This window comes from Odontomachus brunneus, unplaced genomic scaffold, assembly GCF_010583005.1.
Source record: "Odontomachus brunneus isolate Ranch 3 - 2012 unplaced genomic scaffold, Obru_v1 Obru_scaffold_037, whole genome shotgun sequence".
Classification (NCBI taxonomy): Eukaryota; Metazoa; Arthropoda; class Insecta; order Hymenoptera; family Formicidae; genus Odontomachus; species Odontomachus brunneus.
In genome coordinates this window covers 787,138-814,118 of record NW_022639487.1, presented here as the reverse complement: position 1 = coordinate 814,118, position 26,981 = coordinate 787,138, and the positions used below count along the sequence as shown (strand labels likewise).

The window sequence follows — 26,981 nt, the reverse complement described above, 5'->3', positions numbered from 1 at the left end:
AACTGTAGGTAAGTATTAATAGTATTGACTGAATTTAAAATTAACCCTCAGCAGGTATCATGAAATGTACGATATTATTCCAGTAGTGAATAACACGATACGACGCCGATTGTATTGTTACCTTGTCAGAATATTTTATTTATACTGTATTTCAAATAAAATAATCAATAAAATGTATATATAAAGATGTACGAGTAAAAATATAAGGTAAGAGATATAAAAAGGTATCTTTATATATACAGCGTTGTTATTACATGGGATACTCGGTCTAACCTCTATGTGGATGCAGTTACATATATAAATAGTGATTCAAAGTGTACTCGAAATTTGGTGACAGATATTTGCAATTACGCTCCTAAGGAAATGTTAACGGACATATGAAACTTGAAAGAAAGAGTATACAAATTGACTTAACGAATACAAGTGCTCGATATTCATTCTAATTTGTACTTCGGCGTTTACAGATGTGAAAATATTACTAACGATTCATGAAATGAAATATTCAAGGCAGTGAGATAAAAACATCGAAGGTAAATTATCTTTCAAATAATTATCGGAAGAAACTATTGCATAAATGATTACTTACGTAAAATTCAAATATTTGTGAATAATTTTGTATCTTCTTTTCTAGACATACATAACCTCAAAAGCCCATTGATGCTAATATTCAAAAGGGATGTGTGTATTTGTGTGAAAGACGTTATTTTTAAAGAAAGAGAGAGAAAAAGGTAATTATAACAAGTATATTTTATGACATTCACCACGAAATACATAACATTATCTCAGGAAACATCAAGAGATATCTGTGTATAATATATAAATTAAGATGGATGTACTAAGTGATACGCTAACATGCCGTTTGTGTTGTATCAAACTTGAGAATAATAGATTAATATATATCTTCGAAGAAGAGACTGATTTGGTACAGAAAATATATGACACTTTGTCACTCAAGGTATGTTTATATTGTATAATAAGTGATTAATATATCTTGCTATAAAATAACTCAGCACACAAGGTATCTCAGATATCTTATCGTAAATATTCACAATGTCTTAGAGAATGTTTTAGGATGTTCTAGATGATCATCAAAGATAATCTCAGGATATTGTGTATTGTATATTTATCTATATATTGTATATTGTGTATTGTATATTTATTTATATATTGTATATTGTATATTTGTGTATTGTGTATTGTATATTTGTGCATCAAGAAAGTTATCATATCTTTAATTTTATATAGGTCTCACCAAATGATGATCACTCAGAATACATATGCTTTGATTGTTACAAAAAGGTTACCAAGCACTATGACTTTATGCAAAATGTTTTGAAACTATCAGAAAATAATGTTAGTACAATAAGAAACCACTCCTTGTGTGAATTGAACAGAAACGAAAAAATAGAAATAATTTCCAGAGTACACAACGACATGATATATACATGTCCAAATTGTAATGTAGATCTGATGATCATAATAAACAGCAATCCTGACGATTGCAATGCTGCACTTCAAATCTCATTAACTGCAATCGATCAGATAGAAAAATCGGTAGAAGAAGATGACATGCAAATATCTAAGGACACAATAGATCATAATAACACCTGTATAGAGAAATCAGATATAGTAGACAATGAAACGGGATCATCATACGTTGTTGTAAATGATGGCATCAGAGAAATTTGTGAAAGTTCATTGGTCCTACAAGATGATAATTGTTTAAGTACTTATATTACATTTCCAAATGGAAAGGTATCACATGAAATGAATGAGAATATAAAGAAACAATACCAAGAAAATGTTATTCTTGAGAAAAACAGCCCTAGCAAATTGCAAAAATTAAAAATGAAAGCAGATACCACACAAGATAAGCTGGATGAAAATTTGCTAAGCCCTGATTATGATGAAAATGATTTGATAAAAATCGAGTCAATAAACGATAGCGTAGTAGATGTAAATATGGAAATAGTAAACAATGACGCAAATGATTTGGTGAAAATTGTGTCAACGAATGGCAGCGTGGAATGGCTTGACGAGGAAGTGGACGGCAAAGAGGATGACAGTACGGCGTATACGTCGGAAACCGAAAAAGAACGCATCGATGACGATTCTGCTAAATGCGAAGATGTCGATATTAAAGGCGGCCCGAGAATTGCATGCAACTTATGCGGAATACGTTTCATTTCGCAAATGAAGTACGAGTTTCACATGGAAAGACATGAGCAAAACAAAATGGACAAGTTCATCTGCACAATATGCGACAAAGAGGCTAGCAGCGAGAGCTTACTGTGGGATCACTATTTTCACGCGCACAAGAGTTGCATACGTCATTCCTGCGTGCAATGCGGCAAGGTGTACGCGAGAAAATCAAGACTAAAAAGTCATCAGAAGAGATACAAGCATTTCGGTAGCAAGGAATTACATTTCGATATAATTGAAACAAGCGCTGCTCAACGGAATATGTTCAAAAAGCGAATAGTAAATTGCAGTCTCTGCAGAGAACCAATAACAGACTTAGATCCAAAGGCAATCAACGACCTGGTGACGTGCGCCGCTTGCGAGGACGCCTCCTTGTCGCTCATGGTCGATGGTATCGAGATGAAGGTAATTACACCGCGACAATACCACTGTTCCAAGTGCCCGAAGCATTTCGTGCGCAAGGAGAGACTGGAGTTCCATGAAATGCGCCACAACGAGAACATGAACGAGTTCATCTGCAGCACGTGCGGCAAGCAATTCAGCGCGGAGAATTCCCTCTACGAGCACTACCTCTTTGTGCACAAGGGCGCCAGACCGCACATCTGTGAGCTATGCGGCAAATCGTTTCAACTGAAGACGCGACTGAAAGAACATCATCGGACACACACGGGCGAGAGACCTTTCCGATGCGACGTGTGCGGCCAACGCTGTATGACTAGCACCGCACTCAAACTCCACAGGAAGACGCACTTTTCCCACAATCGTTACAGCTGCAAGATATGTGACAAATCGTTCAGCAAGAAGCAGAACATGAACGAGCATCTGGAGAAACACTGGAAGAACGACAAGAACGTCTCGTTGCCGCAATTGTTCACATGTCCTGTGTGCACGGAAGAGCTACCGACCTATCGTATGTTGAAGCACCACATGATAGAGATCCATGAAATTCACCATCAGGATCCACTGCTGACGGAACAGAAACCTTGGCATCAATGTAACGAATGTCACGAGAAATTCAAGCATCAAATGTCGCTGAAAGCGCACAAGGAAAGGGTACACGAAGGCAGGGTCAGTCCGATATTCGAATGCGACATCTGCAAAGCCACGTTCAAGATCAAGCAGATGCTAATCAATCACATCAGGAGCAAGCATGAGGGCGAAAAACGTTACAAATGTGCGCAGTGTCGCAAAGGATTCAACGACACCAAGTCCCTGTACAATCATATTCTGTTGCACACCGGCAGAAAGCCGTTCCAGTGCGAATACTGCAACATAAGCTTCCGACGCAAGGATTCTCGGGACCATCATCAACGCAAGCACACGGGCGAACAGCCCTACCAGTGTACGGACTGTGGCCAGACGTTCTCCACCTACAACAATCGTTCAAAACATCGCAAGAAGGAACATTCCTGCGAGGGCGAGGTTGAATGTTCGGAGTGTGGGGAGAAATTCAACAGCCAGGAGATCAGAATTCACTTGAATAAACATCTAGGCGAAAAGCTAAATAAGCTGCAATCCGAATAAGCTACATGAAAAAAATTCATAATTACAAAATTATGTAAAATTGTGTACAAAATCAATGTTACACAACATGACACTATTCGAGTATCGTGTATTGACGCAAATAATTTTTTAAACTACATTGAATAGATAATTTTGCACCTTGCAAAGAACGGTTGATGGTAGTATATACAATATGCTCTATACATAATGCGACGTAATTACCTTTATTTTGTCGTCGTATTTATTTTTATTATAGCGTTTACTCTTATGTAAATACAACATGTTTCCACTGTGAAACAGCTAATTAGATACAAACAATGTGTGTTTAATATGTATGTCAACATGATAGATAAGTATGCATTTCATACGTTCATATGTTTGTATTGTTTGACTATGATATACTGTATCCTTAGCGTACTATTTACATATATTCATCATTCAATGTAATACTTCATCTTATATACATATGTGCATTACACATATGTTATTACGAGTTATACAATAATGCTAAATAAGATAGATAAATAAGATAGATAATATTAATTATCATTAAGTATATCGTATAATTCTATCCTATAATAAAGTTACAAATTATTTTATCTTATTTCAAGAACATTACTAAAAAGATTCTTAGCATTACACCTTGTCGTTAATAATTGCCTAGCATATATATACGAGCATTCGCGTCGTGCGATGTCACTGCGATGGGAGAATAACGTGGTCAGAGCACCGGTTTAAATTTAAATGGCTACTGCTATGTACGCGGCACGCGGCGATTTAAATGGACGCGGCGCTGGCGCAAAAATCAGGTGGTCGTCTCTACACGTCCATGGGCGACCGCATTATTGAGACGAATCTCGCCGGCGAAATTCGTCCTGCGGAGCCAATAAGCGACCGAATCGCGACAGAACGCACGCCGATTTCGATATTTCGAGCGAGACGTTCGGCGGCTCGTCGGTCACGTGCTGTTTTTCGAAATTCAACGAAAAACAATGCGCAAGGAACTACTTTTCCGCGGAGTGATATCGGGGGGAGAGGGGTTCGTCGTCGAGTCGATATTCGAACGGTTTCTTCGGTCTAATCGACCGTCCCTTCGCCGCGGTGAAGAACGACGAAGAGTCAGGGCAGATTTTTGCGCCGGTTTATCGAGGAAATTCGCCGAAATCGGCGATTCTCCGCCGGATTTGTCGACGTGAAATTTTCGCGGAGCAGAGGGTGACGTACAGTGCGCACACAAGGTAGCGCACACGGACTCCACGGCGAGGCCGTTGATTGGACGGAACCGAGGGGAAGCGAGCGATTCGCACGGCGCGACTCACATCATCGTGTATTCGCGCGTATACCTACACTTCGACACGGCTCGCAGTTTCGTATTTGGTGCAGGGCCGTCATAGTTCCACGCGAATCCTTGCGCTTCCTACATAGAAATTTTATGCTCCGTTCTTTCATTCGTGTTTATTATTCGCGCCAACATGAGTTCTTATTAAAAATTGAAACGACTAACATTGCGACGTGATACACAGCGAGAAAAACATCAGTTGATGCATAGTTAATGAAAACTCTTATAGGTGTAACACAAGGCTTCCAAGCGCGATATTAACTTGTAAAACTGTTATCTCCTAGATACTTTTAGACATCTTGTGGACATATTTGTCTTGCGATAGGCGATAGAGCGTTCTTGACGCGGGAAACAACGTTGCGCCGGTGGTTTCATCTGTTCGCGCGCCAGTGTCTAAAGCGACGGAAGTGAGCCCGCAAATTTCTAAACAAGACCTAGGGCGCCCGAGACGCGTGATACGGTCTTGGTTACTGGGTATATCAGGGCGCGGGCCGTGAGAAGGGGAGAAGACTGCGAGTGCACGCACGCACACATCGAGGATATACATTGGCGCACGGCCAACAGCGAATTCGTTCGCCGGCTCTCAACAAGAACGCGTCGTCGCCGACATACACAGCGTGAGCGCCAACCTAACCGAGAGGGAACACCATACATATAGATATACACCGCTATCAATCCTACGGTCGGGGACGTGTCGTTCGTAGAAATGGCCGGGGAAAAGCGCAGCCAGGATCAGGAGGAGACCTTAACCGCGAGCATAGTGCTCGTCGACATCGAGGGCACCATCACAAGCATCAGCTTCGTGAAGGTAAATGCACAAAGGCGACAAAGCAGCGCGAGAGAGACGGGCGAGAACGCGTTTTTCACGAGCTCGACTGTGCCGTAACGTACCACGCCGTACCGTACTGTACCGTGCCGTTCCGTTTCGTTTCGTTCTGTTCTGCTATGAAACAGCCTCGCCGTTAGATTTACCCGACGACGAGATTCTCACGAACGGCGTTTCGCCGCCGGTCGAGGCGACTCGCATCCCCCCGGGAAGTCGTCCGGGCATCGGCAAGAGAGACTCCGTCTCTTCGCTCCCGTCTCGTCGCGCATATATGCGGTCGAATTCCACGGCGGGTTATTGTCCTCGCATCGGGGCGGTGTGCTGTCGGCTCGAATCGAGTTTTCGGGCGATCGCGAGCCGCCGCCGCCGCCGCCGCCACCACCACCACCACCACCGCCACACAACCACCGCCGCCGCCACCGTGTTTGCGAATCGCTCGAGTCGAAAGGCGTTCGACCATCGCCTCGAATTTTCAGCCGTGCAGCAACCCGTGCCCTCCAGCCGCTAACGGCGAGCGGCCGAAGGGCCATGAGAATCGAGAGCCTTGAAAACAAACACCACGGCCTTTTTATAGATATCGGTCGCGGTATGTATATCGACGCGACGCGCCGAGACGCCGCCAAACGCTGCCGGGAACAACGGGACACGCGCGTGATTTTTCCCGGCGAGCGTTTCCCAATTTACGCGCGACTCCCGATGACGATTAATCCTTACGCGCGGCTTGTTGCTCTTGCAGGATACCCTGTTCCCTTACGTGCGTCAAAATTTGAAAAATTATATCGAGTCAAAATGGGAGGATCCGGAGTTCAAGCAGGATTATGAAAAATTGAAAGAACAGGTAAATATGTGGAACCTTGATGGATCAATCTTGCAGGCTGATTGTCAAAGATGACATTTGTCTTTTTTTATTGGGACCAAGAGGAAATTATATACTGATGATTTGTATTAAATAGTATTGAATGCCACACACACATTGAGTGTTTTTTGGATAAAGCTTATAAAATTTTATAGTAATGCTGTTTCAATACAGTAATGACTGACACCTGATATGATAAAAATACTGATTGATTCACTGTTAAATTTTAAGTTTAAAGCCTTCTGCCTGGAAATATTATTTTATATCTTTAAATAGGTGATACTATTATTACTGAATAACATTAATTTGGTTGTGTTCTGAGAAAAAGATTTTAGGGAAATATGCATTCTTATCTTGAGAGAATACTTCTCTTAAGCTGTATATAAACTGATGAATATTGATGACTACAAAACTTCATTATATTACAATAGAGACCTCACTGAATAATCATATTAAGATGTTTTATTTAACGATAGAATTTCTAGCATTAACAATAAATAATCACAAAATTTCCTTTCCTGTAATTTCCTTTAATAGTAAGATTACATTTGCCCATCACATTGCCCAGCAATTCATATGTTCTATAATATATATATATATATTTAATATTTAAAACTTGATTACCATTTATATAAATATTTTCTATAGAAACTTAATATGAATAATGTCAATAAATCTTAATGTTGGTTCTGTAATTTATTATTTTCTTTCCTTATTACCTCTCCTTGTGTTTGGTTCTTTTCTTGTTTGTTAATGTCACCAATAGTTTATCAATGTCCCTTTTTTAGGCGAAAAAAGACGAAGAAGAAAAAATAGATGGCTTTGTAGCAATTATTAATGATAAGCCTGAAGAAGAAAAGAATTCAGTTTTAAAGAATATATTATGGCAAATGGATAATGATCGCAAGACTGGTGCATTGAAGCAATTGCAAGGACATATGTGGCGTCAAGCATATGAAACAGGCGCAATTAAAGCTCAGTGAGTTGTTCTATCTCGTTCTTCTTTTATAATTTATTTCTACTCGCAACAATATAACATTGATATTTGATATATATATATATATATATATATATATATATATATATATATATATATATATACTGTATTATCTTTATAAAATTTATAATGCATACAAATGTCTCTCATGAAACATTAGTATGTAACAGTTTATAGTAGCAACATTAAATATAGTTAAATATAAATGTTTAACAAATACGTGATGTTGCCCATGATATATATGCACATATAAATATAATTATATAATATTTATTTACTATATACATGTAGTAAATCATAGATGAATAGTGAGGTGAACATGTAGTATTTGGGCTCACTTCAGTTGTGTCTTATTTATCTCTATACTTTACAAAAAGCTTTATATCATATTGGATCTAATATACATATATAAAAATAGATTCTATAGTGTGCTTGTATTTTGTCTACTTTTAGCCTTGAATGTTTACATCATAAGTATTGGATACACATCAGAAGACATTTTCTCTTTAACTTTCTCACTACCTTCATATTATCGACCGTGGACAAAATTTCAAATTGCTCTGTAATGGAATAAGTGCAGTTCGGACCTGCTTACATAGCATGCTAAACATATTTTCATGTTGCATAACTTTTTCTATTGAATTTTTAACACTTCTCCATTTTAATACTGCACAATAAAATTTATAAGATTAACACATTTTTTTCTCAGAATTGGAAAGGTTAAGCGATTACTATACAATAAACTGTTTTATAAAACTTTATTTACTTTAAAATTCAGTCTTCTGACGTTTTTTGTAAAAATCTGTATAACTAAATAAAGATTGAGGCTATAAAAATTAATCAAAACACTTGTGAAAGATTCAAGTTATTTTTAACATTAGGTTTCAAGAATATATATTTTGTTTAGCGTTTACGAAGATGTCCCTAAAGCGCTTGAATCATGGGCGAATGAAGGCAAAAAAATATATGTCTATTCAAGTGGCAGTGTTGAAGCGCAGAAACTACTTTTTGGACACACTGAGCATGGAGACATGCTTAAGGTATTCTATAATAACACAATATACTGTAATCGCAGATATTTCATCAAATACCCTAGCGGAAAGTTTGTATGAATTAATTATGAAAATGATTTTCTTTTTTAGTATTTCAGTGGTTACTTCGACACTGAAGTAGGTGCAAAGCAAGAAACTGACAGCTACAAAAATATTCTAAGCAAAATCAATGAAAAACCATCCAATATTGTTTTCCTTACTGACGTTGTAAAAGGTTCGTATATTTCCTACCATTTCGCCTATTAATCATTTTAAATAAATAATTATTTTTTGTATCGTGTTGCATGCTAGGTTTACGTCATATTTGGACCATGTTTGCAAATGTCTTTCTTTTTGCTCATACATTTTTTTCTCTTAAACGATGACAGAAGCTGCAGCTGCCAAAGAAGCAGGTCTATCGACAGTTATCGTAATGCGTGAGGGTAATGCCGTTATAACTGATGAAGAAAAAGCTACGTTTACAACTATCAACTCTTTCTTGGATTTGACATTTCAAACATCTGCAAAACGACAAAAGTTAGAAACGGCGGTTGAAAAAGTCGACGAAGGTATGACTGATGTCAGTGAGCCAATGGATACTTCTGAGGATGTAGAAATGACCGACGTCAGCGATAAAAAGGTCGAAAAGGATGAGGCGAAGGAAAAAACCGAATCAGAAAAGACTGAGCATGTAAAGAGTCAGTCGTCGGAAGACGCTTCAACTTCCTCAGCACAAAAAGAAGAACCAATGGTAGTTGTAAAAGATTCTTCAAATATTGAACAGAAAACTCTGGCTTCAGAAACGAAAGAGACTGATGTAAAATCTGAAAATACAAGCGAGAAAATGGACTCCTCTGAGAACATAGAACAACCTGAAAAAGATGATATCGCAACGTCAGTTGTCAAAGACAGCGATAATGTCGCTGCGTCAGAAAAGACTGAAGAAAAGTTAGATACAGTCGCAACTGAAGTTACTCCCGTTACCGATGACTCGATGGATACGTCCGTGCCAGAGTCTGCATCAAAGTCTGAAAATGCTCTCACGTCTACTGAGAAAAAGACTGAAGAATCCGCGGAAGTCGCGAAAGACGCGAAAGATACACAGTCCGAGGTTGTCGAAAAAACTCAAACGATCGAAAATGATAAAAAGGCGGATGAAGTTGGTCCAGAAACGAAAATTTCTGACAAAAATGTTGCAGACAAATCTGAAGAATCTTTGACAACGGAGAAGAAGGATGAGATAAAGGAAGAGTCAAAAACTGTTTCCGGCACATCCGAAAGCGAAGAAGTTTCGGCAAAAAGTGGACAAGAAGAAGTAGCCAAAATAGAGACGACTGTAACAGACGTTACTGAAAATGGAGAAACTACAGAGATAGCTACGGAGAAAACTACAGTGCCACCAACAGTGACAGAACCGGAAGCAACAACCAGCACGACAGACGCGAAAAGAGAAGCGTCTAAGTCGAACGAAGTATCCCAAGAAAAGAGTGTAGAAGTAACCGCAGAACCTGAGAAAGCTGATGAAAAGACGCCACAAGGCGTGGAAACTGAAGAGACAGTGGTGGCGACTGACGCCGAAAAATGCGAGAACGAAGCTTCGAAGATGGAACCAACAAACGAGACAGTGAAAGAAGAGAATGTGGTGGACGTAAAGGACAAAAATACAGTGGATTCGGAAAAGCAAAAACTCAACGGTACCACGCAAAACGGAAATACGGAGGTGCCAGTGTTGGACGACAAATTGCATAGTAACGGACTGAACGAGGGGCCGTCGAAGGAGACTACGAGCGAAGACGCGGCGGCGGCGACGGCAGCGGCGACAGCAGCGGCGACGGCAGCGGCGCAAAATGGCGAAGCCGAGAGTTCGTCGGAAAGTAGTGCGGAGTCCATAAAAGTTAAAAAGGTCGTCGATTCCGCCGTGGCCGACGGTGCCGGAGAACCCGATGTTGTTCCTCCTGTAGTCGTAGCGACGTCTTAACTTTGTTCTTATACAGTTTAAGGAGCCCTTCATGCATAACCCCAGTCCACAAGTACTTATTCGCAGGTATAAACTGATAAACTGATAAATTGATTCCATATACTTTACGTAAAACGTACCACGTCGAAGATGTAACGCGCTATTTAAGATGCAGTTCGTAAAACTACCGTTCGTTTCGGCGACTATAACGAGACAAAAAAAGAGGATAGAAGGATAATACGAAAGACGCAGCGTATTTCAGATTCGATTGTCCTTTAGATGTTATGATAGCTGTATATTTTACTTTTCTTCATGATGGCTAACTTCTATTTGTATGGTACTGATGTCGTTAACGTTTTATGTTAACTCATATGTACGCCGAGTGATACTGCCCTATATCACAAAAACCAGCTTCTATCGTTAGTTTTCTCGCGTTTGCTTTCTCCGGTAACGATCTGCCTTCGATCATTGCGACGGTTTTTACAAGCGAAGGCAGTGACTTATTATAATTAAACACGCAGAACTCTCTTAGCTGTAATCTCGCGCGTGATCGGTCTAGAAGTAATCGAACGTATCATCCCCGTTGTAATCGATTACTACGTGTTTTTGAGTCTTTTTTTTCAAATACTACTATTACTCTTGACAACACACAAGTACTGACATCTTTTTTATACCGCCTAAACAGAATTGATTATACGTGGAAACTGATAGCATAGGTAATTCCAACATAGTTGCAGTACGTTAAAATGTCGACTGTATCTGTGCCAAATGAATTTGACGGTTTGTGAAGTCCCTCTCTTGCTTCCTTGTTTTGCATCTTAGACTTTTTTTCTCTTAACGATATAATGTATGATATTAAGAAACCTGGTAGATGTCTTGTTGCTGCAACACAATCAAACGTTGACTTAATTATTTCTTAAGACTGAATTGGTAACTCCTCGAACAGTCGCTGACTCTAGATTATATTATAGATTTTTGTCGCATGTATAACTCACTCTTAACTTTGTAAACTGACAAACAATGCATTTCGAGTCTAACTCGAAATTGTTATTGTAAATACATCGCACAGTGAACTTCAGTCGATTATGTTAGTTTTGCTCATCGCGTTTTTGTTAAAATAATTAGGATTTCTTTTTGAATATTAGCGCTTCTTGCATCGATACGCCACCGTTTTGTCTGCCTAACATGGTTCGCGTAATGTCACTTTCTTAATGACGTTGACACAGAATCGTTAACGAGTTACATCATGAAATGTCATTCGTCGAAGAAGTTTAAAAAGCTCTCTTTTACTTTCAGTTAGTATCAAAGCATTTCGCGATTTAGTTCGCAATTGCTCAATGTAAGAGACGAATGACTCTCGTTGATTATACGAGTAGTATAATCCGGCTCAGTGTTAGTAATTTGTGGTGTTTTCGTATTAGTGATGTGTCGATTAAATAAGATCAATTTTTACGTTTGTGATTAAACTTTATAGAAATATAAAGTATGAGAATTATATTACTAAAATCTTGATTTTTTATTCGTGTAATCAATCGGACACATTCTCTTCTATATTAAATCACGACGTGATTTCGAAACACTCGTGGAAGAGCATATCGATTCGTAGATTTACTCTGTCATTCCTGTAAACTATTGAACTAAACTATTGAACTAAATAATTGAATGTTTGCACTGAGTCTACACGTATAACTTTTACATCATTGCTTTGCATATAACCTAAGTAGGTAGAGACCCTTGGTTGAATATTTTTTTCGCTGCCTGCCTAACATGAGAATTGTTCGATTTCTCTCAAAGTTTCTTTCGATGGCTTCTCTCGAAAAAGAAAATTAAATTTATTCATCTTTGATGAATAAATTACAAAAGAAACATGTATATATATATATATGTGTATGTCATGCACATATATATATTTATATATACATATATATATTTATGATTTTCAAATGTTGAAATTTTGAAAAATTCAACAGTGAAAAGTGATTTGGGATTTAAATTGTCTCAGAGCAAAAATAAAAGTAAGCGTCTACAAGGACTTTTTTATATTGGGAGAAAGAAGAGAAGAAAACTTTAGTAGAGAGAGATGAGCAGCGGCAAGTAAACGCTGCTTTGTATCGTCTAGTCACTTAAATTATGTGCGAAGCGCTAATGTATGGACATTACGTGTAGACTTGCCTTCTTTTATGCTCAATGTTGTTTTAAAGCCGCCATTATGGAAACGATACTAGAAAATCACGATAACAGCGGTTGAAGTGAGATCGCACTCTCGGCAGAGAATACTTTTAATGCTGTTTATTATGTCCATTCCTGTTAAATTGACTGTGATTTAAGGATATTCATAGAAATAGGTTTCTCGAAAAGATTTGTTATTATCGGTTATTATTGTAATCGCGGACAGTCGCTTTCGCCGAGTGATATATATTCCTTTGCGATTATTATGTTTCATTCGGATTAGCATACTCCCGTCTAGTCGAAGTTCGCAGGCGGAGACTTCTATAGATCGATAAGCGATTTCGCGTCGTTCGCATATCTTCGTCAACTGTGCTAGGGAGACGCGATGAGACAAAAGAAAGAAACGCACGTTCGGTGTGCATATGTGTCTCGTAAATGTGCGTACAATAGAGCGAATGTGAAAACCGACATGAACAAGCCAAGAATAATACTTTGATACTTTACGATATATACTCCTGACAGACCTCGCATATTTTATTTATATAAGTCGTCTTCTCGGAGAGGTGTGGACGGTTCGATACTTGCGACGATCATCCTCGCCACTACATCATCTCGTCTCGAAGTAGTCAAGAAAAAGAGCAAACTCTCGTGCTTCACCGCCTCATATCACCAGGCTCGACGTCACCGTTCACCGAAGCACCGATCATAGCTCGAAGATCATCGATTGATCATCTTCACGCTCTCGCTCCATCGGCCATCCCATCGAATGTACATCAATGAAATACTCGCGTCGGTCTCCGATCGCACGTTTTCAATGATGATTTTTAGATCCGCGGAAGCACGAAAAGGAGAAGAAGGAAATATCATGCACCATGAATCGCAGATTGATTGGAAAATCAAACATCGGGAAGGGACACGAACTCTTTCTGCCCGTCGACTGTTCATCGATACGTTTATCGCACACTATGAAAGCCGACAAACTGCCATTGTTACGACTGACATAGGTCAAACTCGAGGATGAGATGACGATGTACTCGAGGCCCTTTTCGGCTGACTTTCACGACATCGCCTAAAATCATCACCTCCATATCATTCATACTAGTGTTGCGTCAATAGTCGGAGGGCCGAAGCGCACATTTTCATCGTATGCTCGAGCACGAATCACGCTCAATTCTCAATCATGATTATTCCCGCGTGTCCTTCGTGTGATTCTTTAACGCATTCAATGCCGCATCGTTCGCGCCGTTGACCGGCCTTGTAACCAACGGAATACAAAAAGAACTATATGTATATTCACATTATATATATATATGTATATTTAGAAATCTGCAATATACAATATAGAGGAAGTATATTAAAGAAACTAACATCATTGTGTTTGTAAAGAACGATGTTTACTTGCGTTCAACTTGCGATTCCTAAGGTGTACAATCTCTAATCAGGCTTCCGCGAAATTAATCAAAATGCATGCGGCATGGAATGCTTTAAATATTAGCAACAGCTGAACTGATTCGCCGAGTTCCGAATGATACGAAATTACGAATTATGAGCGTGCGAAACCCGATGCGACACTGCCTCGTTATTTATTACATTGCGACAAAAAGAATGGCCCGATTAAGATCCATATCAATCTCCCCGTATTACCATTAAGGGTCGGATTACGTTTATTATATGACGCGTGCAACATGATTCTGTAGTCTTGCGATTTCTAAATAGGTTTTACCGATTACAATTTTGGCGAAAAAATAACGACCGAGAATCCCGATGCATCGCGTTTCTACGGTCGTGAAACCCGCAGGAGACTACCGTCTTTTGAATGCATTAAGATTACGAACGAGACGATCGAACGAAATCCAACGTACTACTAACACGAATAACCTCGTATTCATTAGCGATATTATTGTTTGTAATTCATTGGCTATATTATCTCTAATACATCGATATAATTGTAGGAGAGACGTAAGGACTTTATCGATACTTTCTAATGGTAACTTTCGAGGATATAGATGTTCCCGCAGGAAATTGAAGAGTAGAAATTAAATATCAGCTGTGTGTCGCGACCTATAATTGGAATTATAATTGGAATAAAGGGGATGTTTCATGTTTACAGAAATGCTTGTTCATCAATTTAATGCATTATGAGGTATCGTCTTAAACATACGTAACATTTTAAGACACAAAGTCAATAAAATATCTTTAAAAAATGTGAAATTTTCTTCGCACGACCGGGGAATATCGATTTTAAATATTCCATATCGAGTCTCTTTGGCTGATATTTAATTTCCATTCTTCAATTGTTCCTACGAGCCCGCTTCTTCGCATTTCCCCTTGTTTTCTTTTCTACTTTTTCTCCTCTTTCTGCCCTTTCCACTTGTATTTTCCTTCATTTTTTTCGGCGGATCGCTTTATATTTTTCACGAGGGAGGATTAATAGTTACGGTCATTGTCATTTGGTGTTCTTGCAAATATCGATATGTGTGTGCATTAAGTTGTGAAAATACGAGCGATTTAGTGTTTGATTTAATTTGATATTTGATCGCAACGCATCGATCATGCGATCGATAGAATCCCTATATATGTTTCCTGGGTAAATATGAGTCCCGAAAGGTATGCACTGTACAGAACGAATCAATAAATTCTGTTCTCTCTGAATTTTGACTGCATTAGTAGAGCAAAATAAAAGAATTTTGCAACTAGAATTACGTCGTTCGTTTTTTTTTATTTCCGTCTCCCACGTGTCTGCAAACGTGTGTGTACGATTTAAAAATTGAGCAGTTGTAAATGTGCGATTACGAGGATATACGAGGATAACTCTTATGTCTGATATAAATTCGCTTAATAATTATTCAATTTGTGTAAATGCCCAAATTTATTTTCGCCCATATCTCCATTTTCTACAAGACCAATTAGTCTTATTTCACACAACCTCGAACAAGTCTTTCGATTAAAATGTCGAACTCAAAGATAGTATACAACCCATTAGTCGAATATGCGAAATGAGAAAAAGTAATAGACGAATATAGTTTCGAAAGAAAAGGATACTATAGAAGAGATTAGAAGTGATGCTTACTGCAAGTAGTTCGACATAAGCTTATTGCTGTTAGCGAATTTAATCGATCGCATCTTTTCAGTTGACTCGTCCATTTCACGATTGTGATGAATTTGTAACGTTAGATTAATCTCTTAGATATATCTTCTACCGCGCGCAGTATCACAATACTATGTAACAATAATTATAACAGCGTACTCTCCTATAAAAAACTCTGTTATGTTAATCTGTACTTTTATTCAAATATGAATGTCGATTACCAAGCATATCAGAAAAAGAGATTTTTAGTATTCATCACAAGCCCATAGAATGCAACATCTTCCCCACGTTTTATACGCGATCTTCAGTTTGACTTTCAATTCCAGACGAAATCGTTTTGTGTCTGGCTGGAATTCGCGAATAGTACATACAATTCGACATGCAAAAGTCGCTTTGTCTAGTCTTTACTCCGTTAATGCTTACCGACTTCGGCGGGTTCGAATGTACAGAACGCGGCAACTTGAACTCCGAACTGTCATAGCGTGGTGAATACGTGCGACACTCCACTCGGCATTGCTGACGATCCGTTCCGCGAGATATCCACATTCCGCAGTTACTTCATGATGTGTTTTGCCACACAATCACGCACACACACGCGAGACTTACTTCCGGCACTCCCGACGATGTGTCGCGCGCGAGACTGCTTCGACAACCCAAAGGACTGCGATTGAAACTTCAACTTCCATAACGGCAAATACACGAAACCTTGTCCTACACTCTCGGCGGCCCGTTTCGCGAGATGTTTACGTTCGACGTTTATTTAATGCTCTTTTGTCACGACAGACACACGAAATTTTTTAACCGTCAACAATTCGCGCGCGAGGCTCCTTCGGTTCGGTCTAAAACGAAGTACAACGGTTTGAACGCGGAGTCGCTGTAACGTAACGGACATGTAGCGACATGTCGATCGCCAGTCTCAACCGTTACGCGAGATTCGACAACTGTTTAATAGTTAATGGATGATGTTTGATTACAACACACGCTCAAAATTTATTTCCGGCACTCCTGAAGATAATTAACGGGCTGTATTCTTCTTCGGCAAATCAAAATTATGAAAGATATCAAGCTTTACGAGCACGTATATACCGAACGCCGCGATCTACCTCAAGACTAATTGAATATCGTGGCGGAGAAGCGAATTCTTACGATACTTTGTGCGATACACGTGCGATACTTCACTTAGTATTTTTAGTGGTTATTCACTTTCGACGATTTAACCATATTTTGTCATAACAACGCGTGAGACGTACTTTTGATTCAGTGACGGTAACTCACACTCAAAACTTTTTCGGCGGACTGAAAAGTAAAACTTTTCGTGGTTTAAATTCCTGACTGCAAGTGCGTTCGAGAAGCACGTCACCAACGCCACCACCTTCTTGTATCTTTGTTGTTCCTTAGATATACAACAAAAATAGAATGACACTGAAGTGTTAATAGCGGGCTCTTCAAATGCACCCTATGTGTCGCAACGCAACGAAAGTGCAACACTTTGCTCGTTACGTTAACATTTTTTTCGGTCAGTTTCATAAAATGTTTACTTCGACTGTGTCGAATAAACGTACGAAACTTTTTGTCGACACTCCCGGCGATAATTCATACGCGGAAAATTAAAGTCACAAAGAATACATAATGACTTTATGAATGCGTACGCCGTGATCCGTTCCACAACTGACTGCATTTGATAACGATTCAAGTAACATTTTTCACTATACCTTGCTCAGTATTTTTCTTAGCGATTATTTAATCCTTAAGTCCGGTTATACCAACCGAGTGGTAAGCTAATTAACACTTGAGTCATATGTCTATTTTTGTTTATTTGGACGAAAAATAGATTTATATGATTACCGCTTGTGCACCTAAAAGAGTTCTCTGTGTGCGAACAGCCCCTAATAACACGCAATGTTCAGGGAACGTCCAATGGATATCCATAGAACATAAAATGTCCTCTGAATGTTTTCTGGATGTTCTCTGGACATCTTTTAAATATGCGTGCTGTTAGGGGCGCCAAAAAATATCAGACGTTCAACCAAAGAGAAGCCTGAGAGCGGCCACAAACTTGATTTTAGTGGCCACAGCTAAACACATTTTCGAGACGCCATCTAACAAAGTGCGCCTTTACTACGTTCGTTAAACGCATTTTCGCGGTGGTAATGATAAAATGTGCCTAGTTCGTGCCTGTTGTACTTCTGTACAATGATAGTAAGTTAGAAAAGGACAGACGTCCAATCGCTCTGTTCTTGTCTCACCACTGATAAGCGGACCGCGAGACGTAGGCACGAAGCGAGCTAGCGGCAAACTTATCGAAAAGCTAGATAATCTCTCATTAGTCTCGTCTTTCTCACGCTGCGTTCTGCGTAATTTTGTAAGGAAAAAGGATTTGGAAATTGAACAATATGAAACAATAAATAAATATACAAGATTAAACATGCCGCTCATATTTTTTGTTTATTTCTCGGCAGCAACAAAAAATATCGATGTGACTCAAAAGGAACTATCTGCCTCAAAATTCATCTTATTGGGATTGATAATTTATAACAATACGAATAATACCGGAGACTAAACAACTCGGTTTGAATCTCGACTCAATAGTTAGCGGAGACTTCAAATACATCGATTCGAATCTCGGCTTAAATTAGCGGGAAAATTTGATAAAATATGGCGAGATAGTAAATCCAACGTTATGAACACGACTTTGGAATATTATTTATTGGAATATTATTGGAAAATTATTTTCAAGATACTGGGCGAACTATTAAAGATATTTGCAATATTTAAAAAAAAAATAAACGCGCGATATTTTCACGCTGGGAGAATTTTTCGGAATGCATTCACACTTAGAATATTTCGCACTTTCCTTTTTCTCGACGTTTCAAATAAATCTCTTAATTAAAACAAATCAGCATTTTTCAAGTGGTGATGTTACTCAGGAAAAAAATTCTCCCGCATGTAATTACGATTTAGCGCAATCTTTGACTCGATTCAAATTATCTCGATTTTGAGCAAGAGAATTATCAAACTTATTGGATTTATAATTACAAATGTTAATTAGAGAAGTTAACCTTCGAGCTAATCCCGCTTGGCCCGAGCCGGATCCTTCGGCGCAGCAGCTCCTAAGAGTTGGTTGGTCATCAGCTTCGTCTCTCCAACAGAAAGCACATTTAATTTAGTGTTACACACAACAATGGTGGTATTAAGGAATTTGATTCCAAACAATCAGTTATTATCGTTGTTGCCCAGTTATTGTTATATATTGTTATTATAATAACTGGGCAACGACGATAATAACTGATTAAAGACGAGGTAAAGAAATTGTCATAACGGCACGCCCTAGTTGCTTTCCTATCCGTAATAGCAATAATTAAATAATAACTGAACAAATTAAATAAGAACTGAATAAAGAAGTAATAATATACTCAAGTAGCAATTGCTAGTGATAATAATATCTGCTCGACAATCGTGTAATAATATCCGTGAGTGGATAATAACGAAATAATGATGATCGAATAATGGATATTAACAATACCTGAGTAACGGCTCTAAGAAAAACTCTAGGCTCCACAAAGACTAGGTAAACCGACTGTCGTAAAGGTCGTATCAGACTACCGACTGCACAGGCCGACCCGACTGCCGACTACGACTGCCGACTCTCAATAGACCAATCACAATGAGACACCGAATCGGCGCCTTACTGTGATTGGTCCATTGAGAGTCGACAGTCGGGTCAGCCTGTGCAGTCGGTAGTCTGATACGGGCAACTACTACAACTCGATCGGACTGTTACTGAATTCGTCGCACATACTCATCGTTTTTCCGAAAAGTCGACATTTCCTCGAGACACGATATTTCATACGCAATTGGCAACACGGAGTGTATCCCCCAAGAGAGATTTTTTGTGAAACCTCCGTTAGATTACCGCGGTCGGGAGTTACAGGCGATGTGGGACGCGAGGACTATAGCAATGTCAGATGCAGCGACAGGATGGACCCTGGGCACCGTGGGACGACGCGCAATGGTGAGTGCTCAATTTAGACGCTCATATAGTAGACACAAAGCGTCACTTTACGTAGATTGCATGCACGTAGACGTAAATCGCATTGGGTCCGACGGCAACTAAAGTAAGAATTGGAATTTACAATTCGTCGGAGTTACGTAAGAATGATCCAACCAAAGAATTTAGCTCTGAGATTTTATACAATAGTTCAACGAGTCAAGCATTTCCATATCTTTAAGAGTACTGACAAACTCAATCCTTACAAAAATGTGTAAAAAGACGTTACTGGTAAAAAATAAACAAACTGTTTCTTAATTCATTTTAAGCATATATATATATATATATATATATATATATATATTCATTTCAAGCATATATAAAGCTTGAATTTTTCTTGTTTGGTTAAAAAAAATGTGAATGGAGTATCTACTGATAGAAGCTTATAACTTTTTGAATTGGATCATTTTTGCATAACAATGGCCAATTAAAATTTCGACTCGACAAGCTTGCTTCTCGTCGGATTATTTCTTGATGATACATTAAACTAATATATTTCAACATGTCATATTTATATGCTTTATGTATGTTATATATGCTTTTTTATGCTCTATACATGTTTTATATATACTTTATATATGATCTATATATACTATGTGATTATTATACTTTATAACTTGTTATGTCGTATTATATACGACATACCATCTCTTCGGAGATATCTTTTATGCATACGCGTTTGTTGTTGACAAAACGATCAATTAAATTTCAATGAAATCACTTCTAGGGAGAAGAAATAATATACGACGCATAAATAAATCTAAGCTTGTATTAATGATGCCACTCAAATTACGGGTGGGAAAAAATGAATATTTGAAAATTAAAGCTGTATATATGCAAAACGAAAATTCGTGTACGAAAACTCATCTCTACGTGCAATTTTGTCTTTATCTTCGTAGATCTTTATTCTGAGCTCTCTTTTTTTTTTATAAAAGCACCCTTGTGCAACAAAATGTTGCACAAGATATCTTTTAGATATCTTTTCGACATCTTTTAGACATGCATGTTTAAAAGATGTCAAAAAGATATCTTTTAGATATCTTTTCGACATCTTTTAGACATGCATGTTTATTGGGTATCTTTAGTAGTTGCCGAGAAATGCGCGAAAAATGTAATCGGTAGTAGAAAGGCTATTAGCGACGTTGAAAAGTAGGCACGCTTTTACGGCTTATTTAACGAACCGTTATTAATAATATTATTATAGTATTAGTATTATTAGTATTATTGTAAATTCTGAATTTTAACATGATAAATTGTGAAGAACTTTGTTTTTTTGAGTTCGCGTTGAATCAATATCTTTTGTGGTTGCCAAGAAATAAACAAAAAATATGAGCAACATGTTTAAGCTTATATATTTATTTATTTTGCCACTACCCAGCGAACAAGATGACGTCTTAATGACATACTATTGACGTTAGAGACGTCATCTTGTTTGCTGAGTAGCTCGCTTCGTGCTTACGTCCCGCGGTCCACTCATCAGTGGTGAGACAAGAATAGAGCGATTAGACGTCTGTCCTTTTCTAACTTACTATCATTGTACGGAAGTAAAACGGGTACGAACTAGGCGCATTTTATCGTTACCACCCATGGACGTAGGAATATCTGGACGGAACGTAAAGTATTTTTATGGGCGCGGGGTGTGAAGTCAGCGCGGTAAGGGGAAATCTTCGTCACAGTCATCTTTGGCGATCAAAAGTAACACACACACACACACGCGCGCACGCGCGCGCGTGTGTGTGTGTGTGTGTACAGATCGAGGATTTTAAGCTTTGTGGTGAAAAGTCCTTATGAATGACTATATATTTCGTAGTAGAAGATGCTGGATTGTTACGCGAAACATTGTAAAAGCCGGAGAACCGAGAAGCCGGAAAAATAAAATACAACTAGAATGGGAACGTAAAAATGGTAAAGGACCATCATTTTACAAGTATGTTTTAATATAACAGACAGTTGCAATCAGGGTAAAACTTTATATTCACACATACTCATACACACGTATTCATTTTGCACATTTTCCAATATACTATACCAAGATAAACAATAGCTGCGTTCGATATTGTAAATCGAAGATGTCGAATTGCTCTTTCATCTCGAAGATGCATAGAAATGAAAAAGATACGAGATCTCGTATCTTTCTGGACGAAAAGAGCAATCCGACGTCTTTGATTTACAATGCCGAACGCAATTATTGTACTCCGTGATATAAGCCGCCACTATATTTGGTGATCACTTCCGACTTTCATTCCTCCCTGTGACTTCACTCCCCACGAAATACACTCCGTCCATGTTACCACCGCAAAAATGCGCCTAACAAACGTAGTAAAGACGTACTTTGTTAGATGGCGTCTCGAAAATGCGCCTAGCTCTGACCATTGAAATCAGGCTGGTGCCGTTCTCATGCTTCTCAGATCCACTATCATTTCGTGCGGACAGCGCCTGTAGAAGTGGACACAGATTGTAATGATTGGTTCGATCTGGTAATTCACTAGATAATTCTTTGCATCGGTAGGTTGTGTCCAATTGTACCGTGGTCAATCGAGACGCTCTCGTACACATTAAACGTCTTGTTCTCGAGCAATCCGCGATTCAAAAGTTAATATTTCGAGATAATTATCGACGATAATAATAAGAATCGCTAGCCTATAATAAATATTGTTAAGTGAAATATAAATCCGGTAAGCCGGATAGTAACGAAAAAAAGAGAACAATGACATTGTCGCTCATTCTTTGGCATCCGCTATATATTTGAATATTTATTATATTTTTGTATAAAATATGACATCAATTTTATAATTTATCATTATTTATTGAATATAGTATTTTTCTGCATGAGAGAGAATATATAAAGACATGATAAAGTATATTATGGCCGATATTTATAGTCGAATCTTATTTCAAGACCATCTTAAGTAATATCTTAAGATGCAAATACGGCTCTGTGATTGGTTCATGACATCTTAAGACAGTACTTAAGATGATCTTAAATATAAGATCGAACTATGAATACCGGCTTATGTATTCCTATGAAACTCTGATGGTTATCAGTTGTACTAGTTTAACGCAAGTTTACCAACGGGAAAATATTAGAGTCACAGATGTTTGCACTAAACTAGTAGATTGCTAACAGGCTATCTAAGGCCGGTATTCATAGTCGAATCTTATTTCAAGACCGTTTTAAATAATGTCTTAAGATGCGAATACGGCTCTGTGATTGGTTCATGACATCTTAAGACAGTACTTAAGATTATCTTAAATATAAGATCGGACTATGAATACCGGCCTAAAAGCATATAACGGTTTGCGTCCGATAGAGTTTCCGGTGTATGCGAGAAAATGGTCGCTACCACCACATATTTTCACTACGTTTAGTCATAAAATTCTTTCGTTGAAAATGAGCAGAGCAATAACGTTCATATCATCTATTTTTTCCAATACCATCTATTTTTTTGTTACGATGCAATAAGATGCTGGAATTTTTGGTTTTACGATAGTAATTTAATGGTCATGCTGACTCACATTGTACGTTGTAAATACACAAGTGACACGTCATATACACAGGACCGCCGCCATCTTTTCGCATACAACCGGAAACCTCATGCGACGCAAGTTCGAAGTTTTAGTTAACAATCTAATTTAGTAGACATCTGTAATTAGAGTAGGTGCTTTCCAGCTACGTTACACTGTGTTACACAAAACCAGTTTATTGGTTACATATTATCTAAAATATCTTGTAAGATAATATGCAACCAATAAACTGGTTTTGTATAACACAGTGTACGTAGCTGGAAAGCACCCAGTAATAAGCAGCAACATTTTTATATAAAATTGGCATTCACACTCCAATGTAAGATTATCTTAAGACGATCTCAAGAAGTTGCATAGTTTATGGAAGAGCCTTCTACACCATATCGAAGGGCTCCGTTCCTATCTATAATTCATGTAACACATGAAGTAAGAGATAAGGAGACCGAACTTGATAGGGCGCGAGTAGAGAAAGTGGTCCTTTTCCAATTTCTTGGTAAGCTAACAGTTAAATCATATGTCTGTCTAATTAAATCATATGTCTTTATCTAATTTGAAGAAAAAATAAGGATAGAATATATGAGTTACCTTTTTAAGGCGCATAATTCATGGAACATTCTAATAACTTTTTTTAAAATGAAATATTGTTAAAAACACTTTAAGGCCGATCTACATTGGTCGTATCGTAGCGTCGCAAGCGTCGTAAGCGTCGTGCGATTCGTCGTAACGGGTCATCGTAGAAGTTTGGTCAAATCCAAACTTCAACGAATCTACGACACTATGATTGTTACGATCAACCAATCAGCGACGAGCTAGAGTTGTATTACTTAAAAAAATATATAGCACAAAAAGTAATCATACTCATCATTAAAAGTATATACTTTTGTACTACTCACGAGCATTATGATGCTACGATGTTACGATATGATTTTGCGATGTTACGATGTTACGATACGACCAATATAGATCGGCCTTTAAATAGCACATTTATAAGGTTTCAACTGCCCGATCCTAAGTGGTCCCTATTGGTATCAGTGATACTTAAAGAGTTAACTGTTAGCTTATCAAGGGGTTAGAAAAACTGGCCCTGAGTATCATTAATGCCCAATTTCTTCACTTTCGGTTAACTTTATCTGTCGGATAAATGTCAACCGTGATTGATTAATCTTGCCAACTATAAATATGATTGGTCAATTCCAATAGAATAACTGGCAGATAAAGTTGACCGGGGGTGAAGAAATTGGGCATAAGATATAAATCAACACGCGCGCGAGTCGTATTAAGTCGGAAGTGCGTTGCGCGCTCGAATGTTTGTCCCGAATCCCGCGGCACTATAAACACATGACGTCACTGGACATTGTCGGTACGCGGCAGTTACGTGTATTTCGCGCCGGTTCGAACGCGAGTGGTGTTTACGTCTGTTTTGCTGATGTCGTTTTGCTCGTCGCACACGTCTCGCCAGTGACTACCGTCGGGAAGTGTTGCATTAAGTGATGGACAATCGTATCGGAACGTCAATCGTGCTGTTCGTTTGCGATTAGACACGATGAATCCTGATATCCGTAAACCATGTTCGTTGCGTCACCAACATGATGACTTACGAGAGCAACAAAGTAGATGCTTTCAACTTTCGGCGGTACTACTTCGTGTTAAGGTAAAGTGCCTCTGATTTACGCATCATCCGGATAGACAAAATGCCCTGAAATTACTTCGAAATGTGTCCAGGATGCCTTGAGGAGTAATCTAGCACATCCTGAGCATCTTTCTCAGCGAGAAATAACTCGATCGACGTCGAAATCGTCAAATCAACATCGTAGATTCAACATCGTTTCAACGTCGATCGACGAATCATTTCTCGCTGGGCTGGGACGATCACGGGACACTTGTGTTTTTCTGGATAATATGTATAGTATCGAGCTGAATCCTTACTATCACTGAGATAAGATATTGAACATGATCCTCGAATAAGTTTTCGTGATTACGGAAAACGAGAGAGATCGCGGGAGTGATCAAGAAATACCGACATTACCCACTGCTTCGATTGATCGACAGATATCCGGATTAACCTATAACGCAGCATTCATTTTATGAATTATTATTATCTAGATGTGTTCGTAGATCTGTATGCGTATGTGTATGCACAGTAATATTATATATATATATATATATATATATATATATATATAACTTATATTTATTTTATATTATCCATAGCTTTTTGCGTATCCATAGTTATCATTCGTATATTAGATAATGTTTGATCATAGAATTAATTCTGCATTATAGTTAACTGTCCAAATACCGTTAGTCACGTAAATTATCGTAAAATTGTCGATCTTTATTAATATCTCGTTGGTAAAAAAATAAATGATCGTTACTGTATACAACAATTATTATCGGATATAGAGTTATTATCGACCGTAATTTAATTTACCGACGCAATATCACAACTTCAGCAAAAGCACTGAGCTCCAAACGAGTCTCTCGATATCTCGGGAAGATGTCGTTGTCCAAACCTATGAGGAGAATATTCAGTATCTCGAGAATCATATATATATATATATATATATTTTTTTTTTTTTTTTCATCGCGATTGAATAATTTTCATTTGTTTGTACTTTTGTATACTGAAATATGTGTATAGGTGCAACTGAATATTTCAACCAAAACGTATTAACGCGTGCGGGAATGACATTTAATGCGATCTCGGTCGATAATTTTGATTCGCCAATATAAATATTTTTTAAAGTTTATTTTATAAGAAATTTTAAGATTAACATTAACAAACATTGAAACAGTCTAAGAATCCCCGTACTTACATATGATATACAGATAACAGATAGTAGAGTGTGTGAAAAAGAACAATATTAAATTTGTATAAAGATATACGCGCGAAAAACAAATCAATCGACAACCATTAGAATGTTATCATTTTAATATTTTTTGTCTGGTTTATACAAAATCCAAAGTTTGTTAAAAATATTTTCTATTCAAGGGGTTGGCAAATTTATTTAAACTGTTATTTACTTCATTATCGATCGCATATAAATCGCGAAAAATAATTATTTTAGCGCGAGTCGAATTTTTAATTCGATTACAAAAAGAGGTCGACCGGATGAGGGTTAATCACATCGACGTAAAAATTGCAAGTATCCTCGACGAATAGAAATATATACCGCAATAGCGCCGCGCATTTACAGTTACTCCTATAGGCCTCGCAGTATTCTTACTTCTCGGCAGCGACGCGACGGCGTTCTCTCTCGCATACAAAATAGTCGATCAGAAAACCGAATCCCCATTCACAATTATTGGAGGTTGTCCCCGCTTCCCGCTCACCCCATCCCGTACTGTCACTATATCTACCCTATCTCTTTCTCTCCCTCTCCCCTCTCTCTCTCTCTCTCTCTCTCTCTCTCTCTCTCTCTCTCTCTCTCTCTCTCTCT

The 26,981-nt window shown here is 38.2% G+C and overlaps 2 protein-coding genes across 4 annotated transcripts in view; both read left to right on the top strand.

Moving 5' to 3' along the window:
* Positions 1 to 51: 51 nt before the first annotated feature.
* Positions 52 to 15,579, top strand: LOC116843932 (enolase-phosphatase E1-like). Its single transcript, XM_032814878.1, has 11 exons — positions 52 to 207; positions 465 to 530; positions 632 to 728; positions 787 to 955; positions 1,246 to 2,607; positions 5,703 to 5,852; positions 6,607 to 6,708; positions 7,515 to 7,705; positions 8,631 to 8,763; positions 8,866 to 8,989; positions 9,144 to 15,579. Exons 4-11 carry the CDS (start codon positions 827 to 829, stop codon positions 10,730 to 10,732), a joined length of 3,780 nt encoding a protein of 1,259 aa, XP_032670769.1. The 5' UTR covers positions 52 to 207; positions 465 to 530; positions 632 to 728; positions 787 to 826; the 3' UTR covers positions 10,733 to 15,579.
* A 9,243-nt stretch (positions 15,580 to 24,822) lies between these two features.
* Positions 24,823 to 26,981, top strand: part of LOC116843988 (basic-leucine zipper transcription factor A-like) — an 89,749-nt gene continuing 87,590 nt past the window's right edge. For all 3 annotated transcript variants that reach the window (XM_032815020.1, XM_032815023.1, XM_032815021.1), the window contains exon 1: positions 24,823 to 25,192. In XM_032815020.1, the coding sequence (XP_032670911.1) occupies positions 25,085 to 25,192 (108 nt within the window). In that variant the 5' untranslated portion in view covers positions 24,823 to 25,084. The remainder of the gene's footprint in view (positions 25,193 to 26,981) is intronic.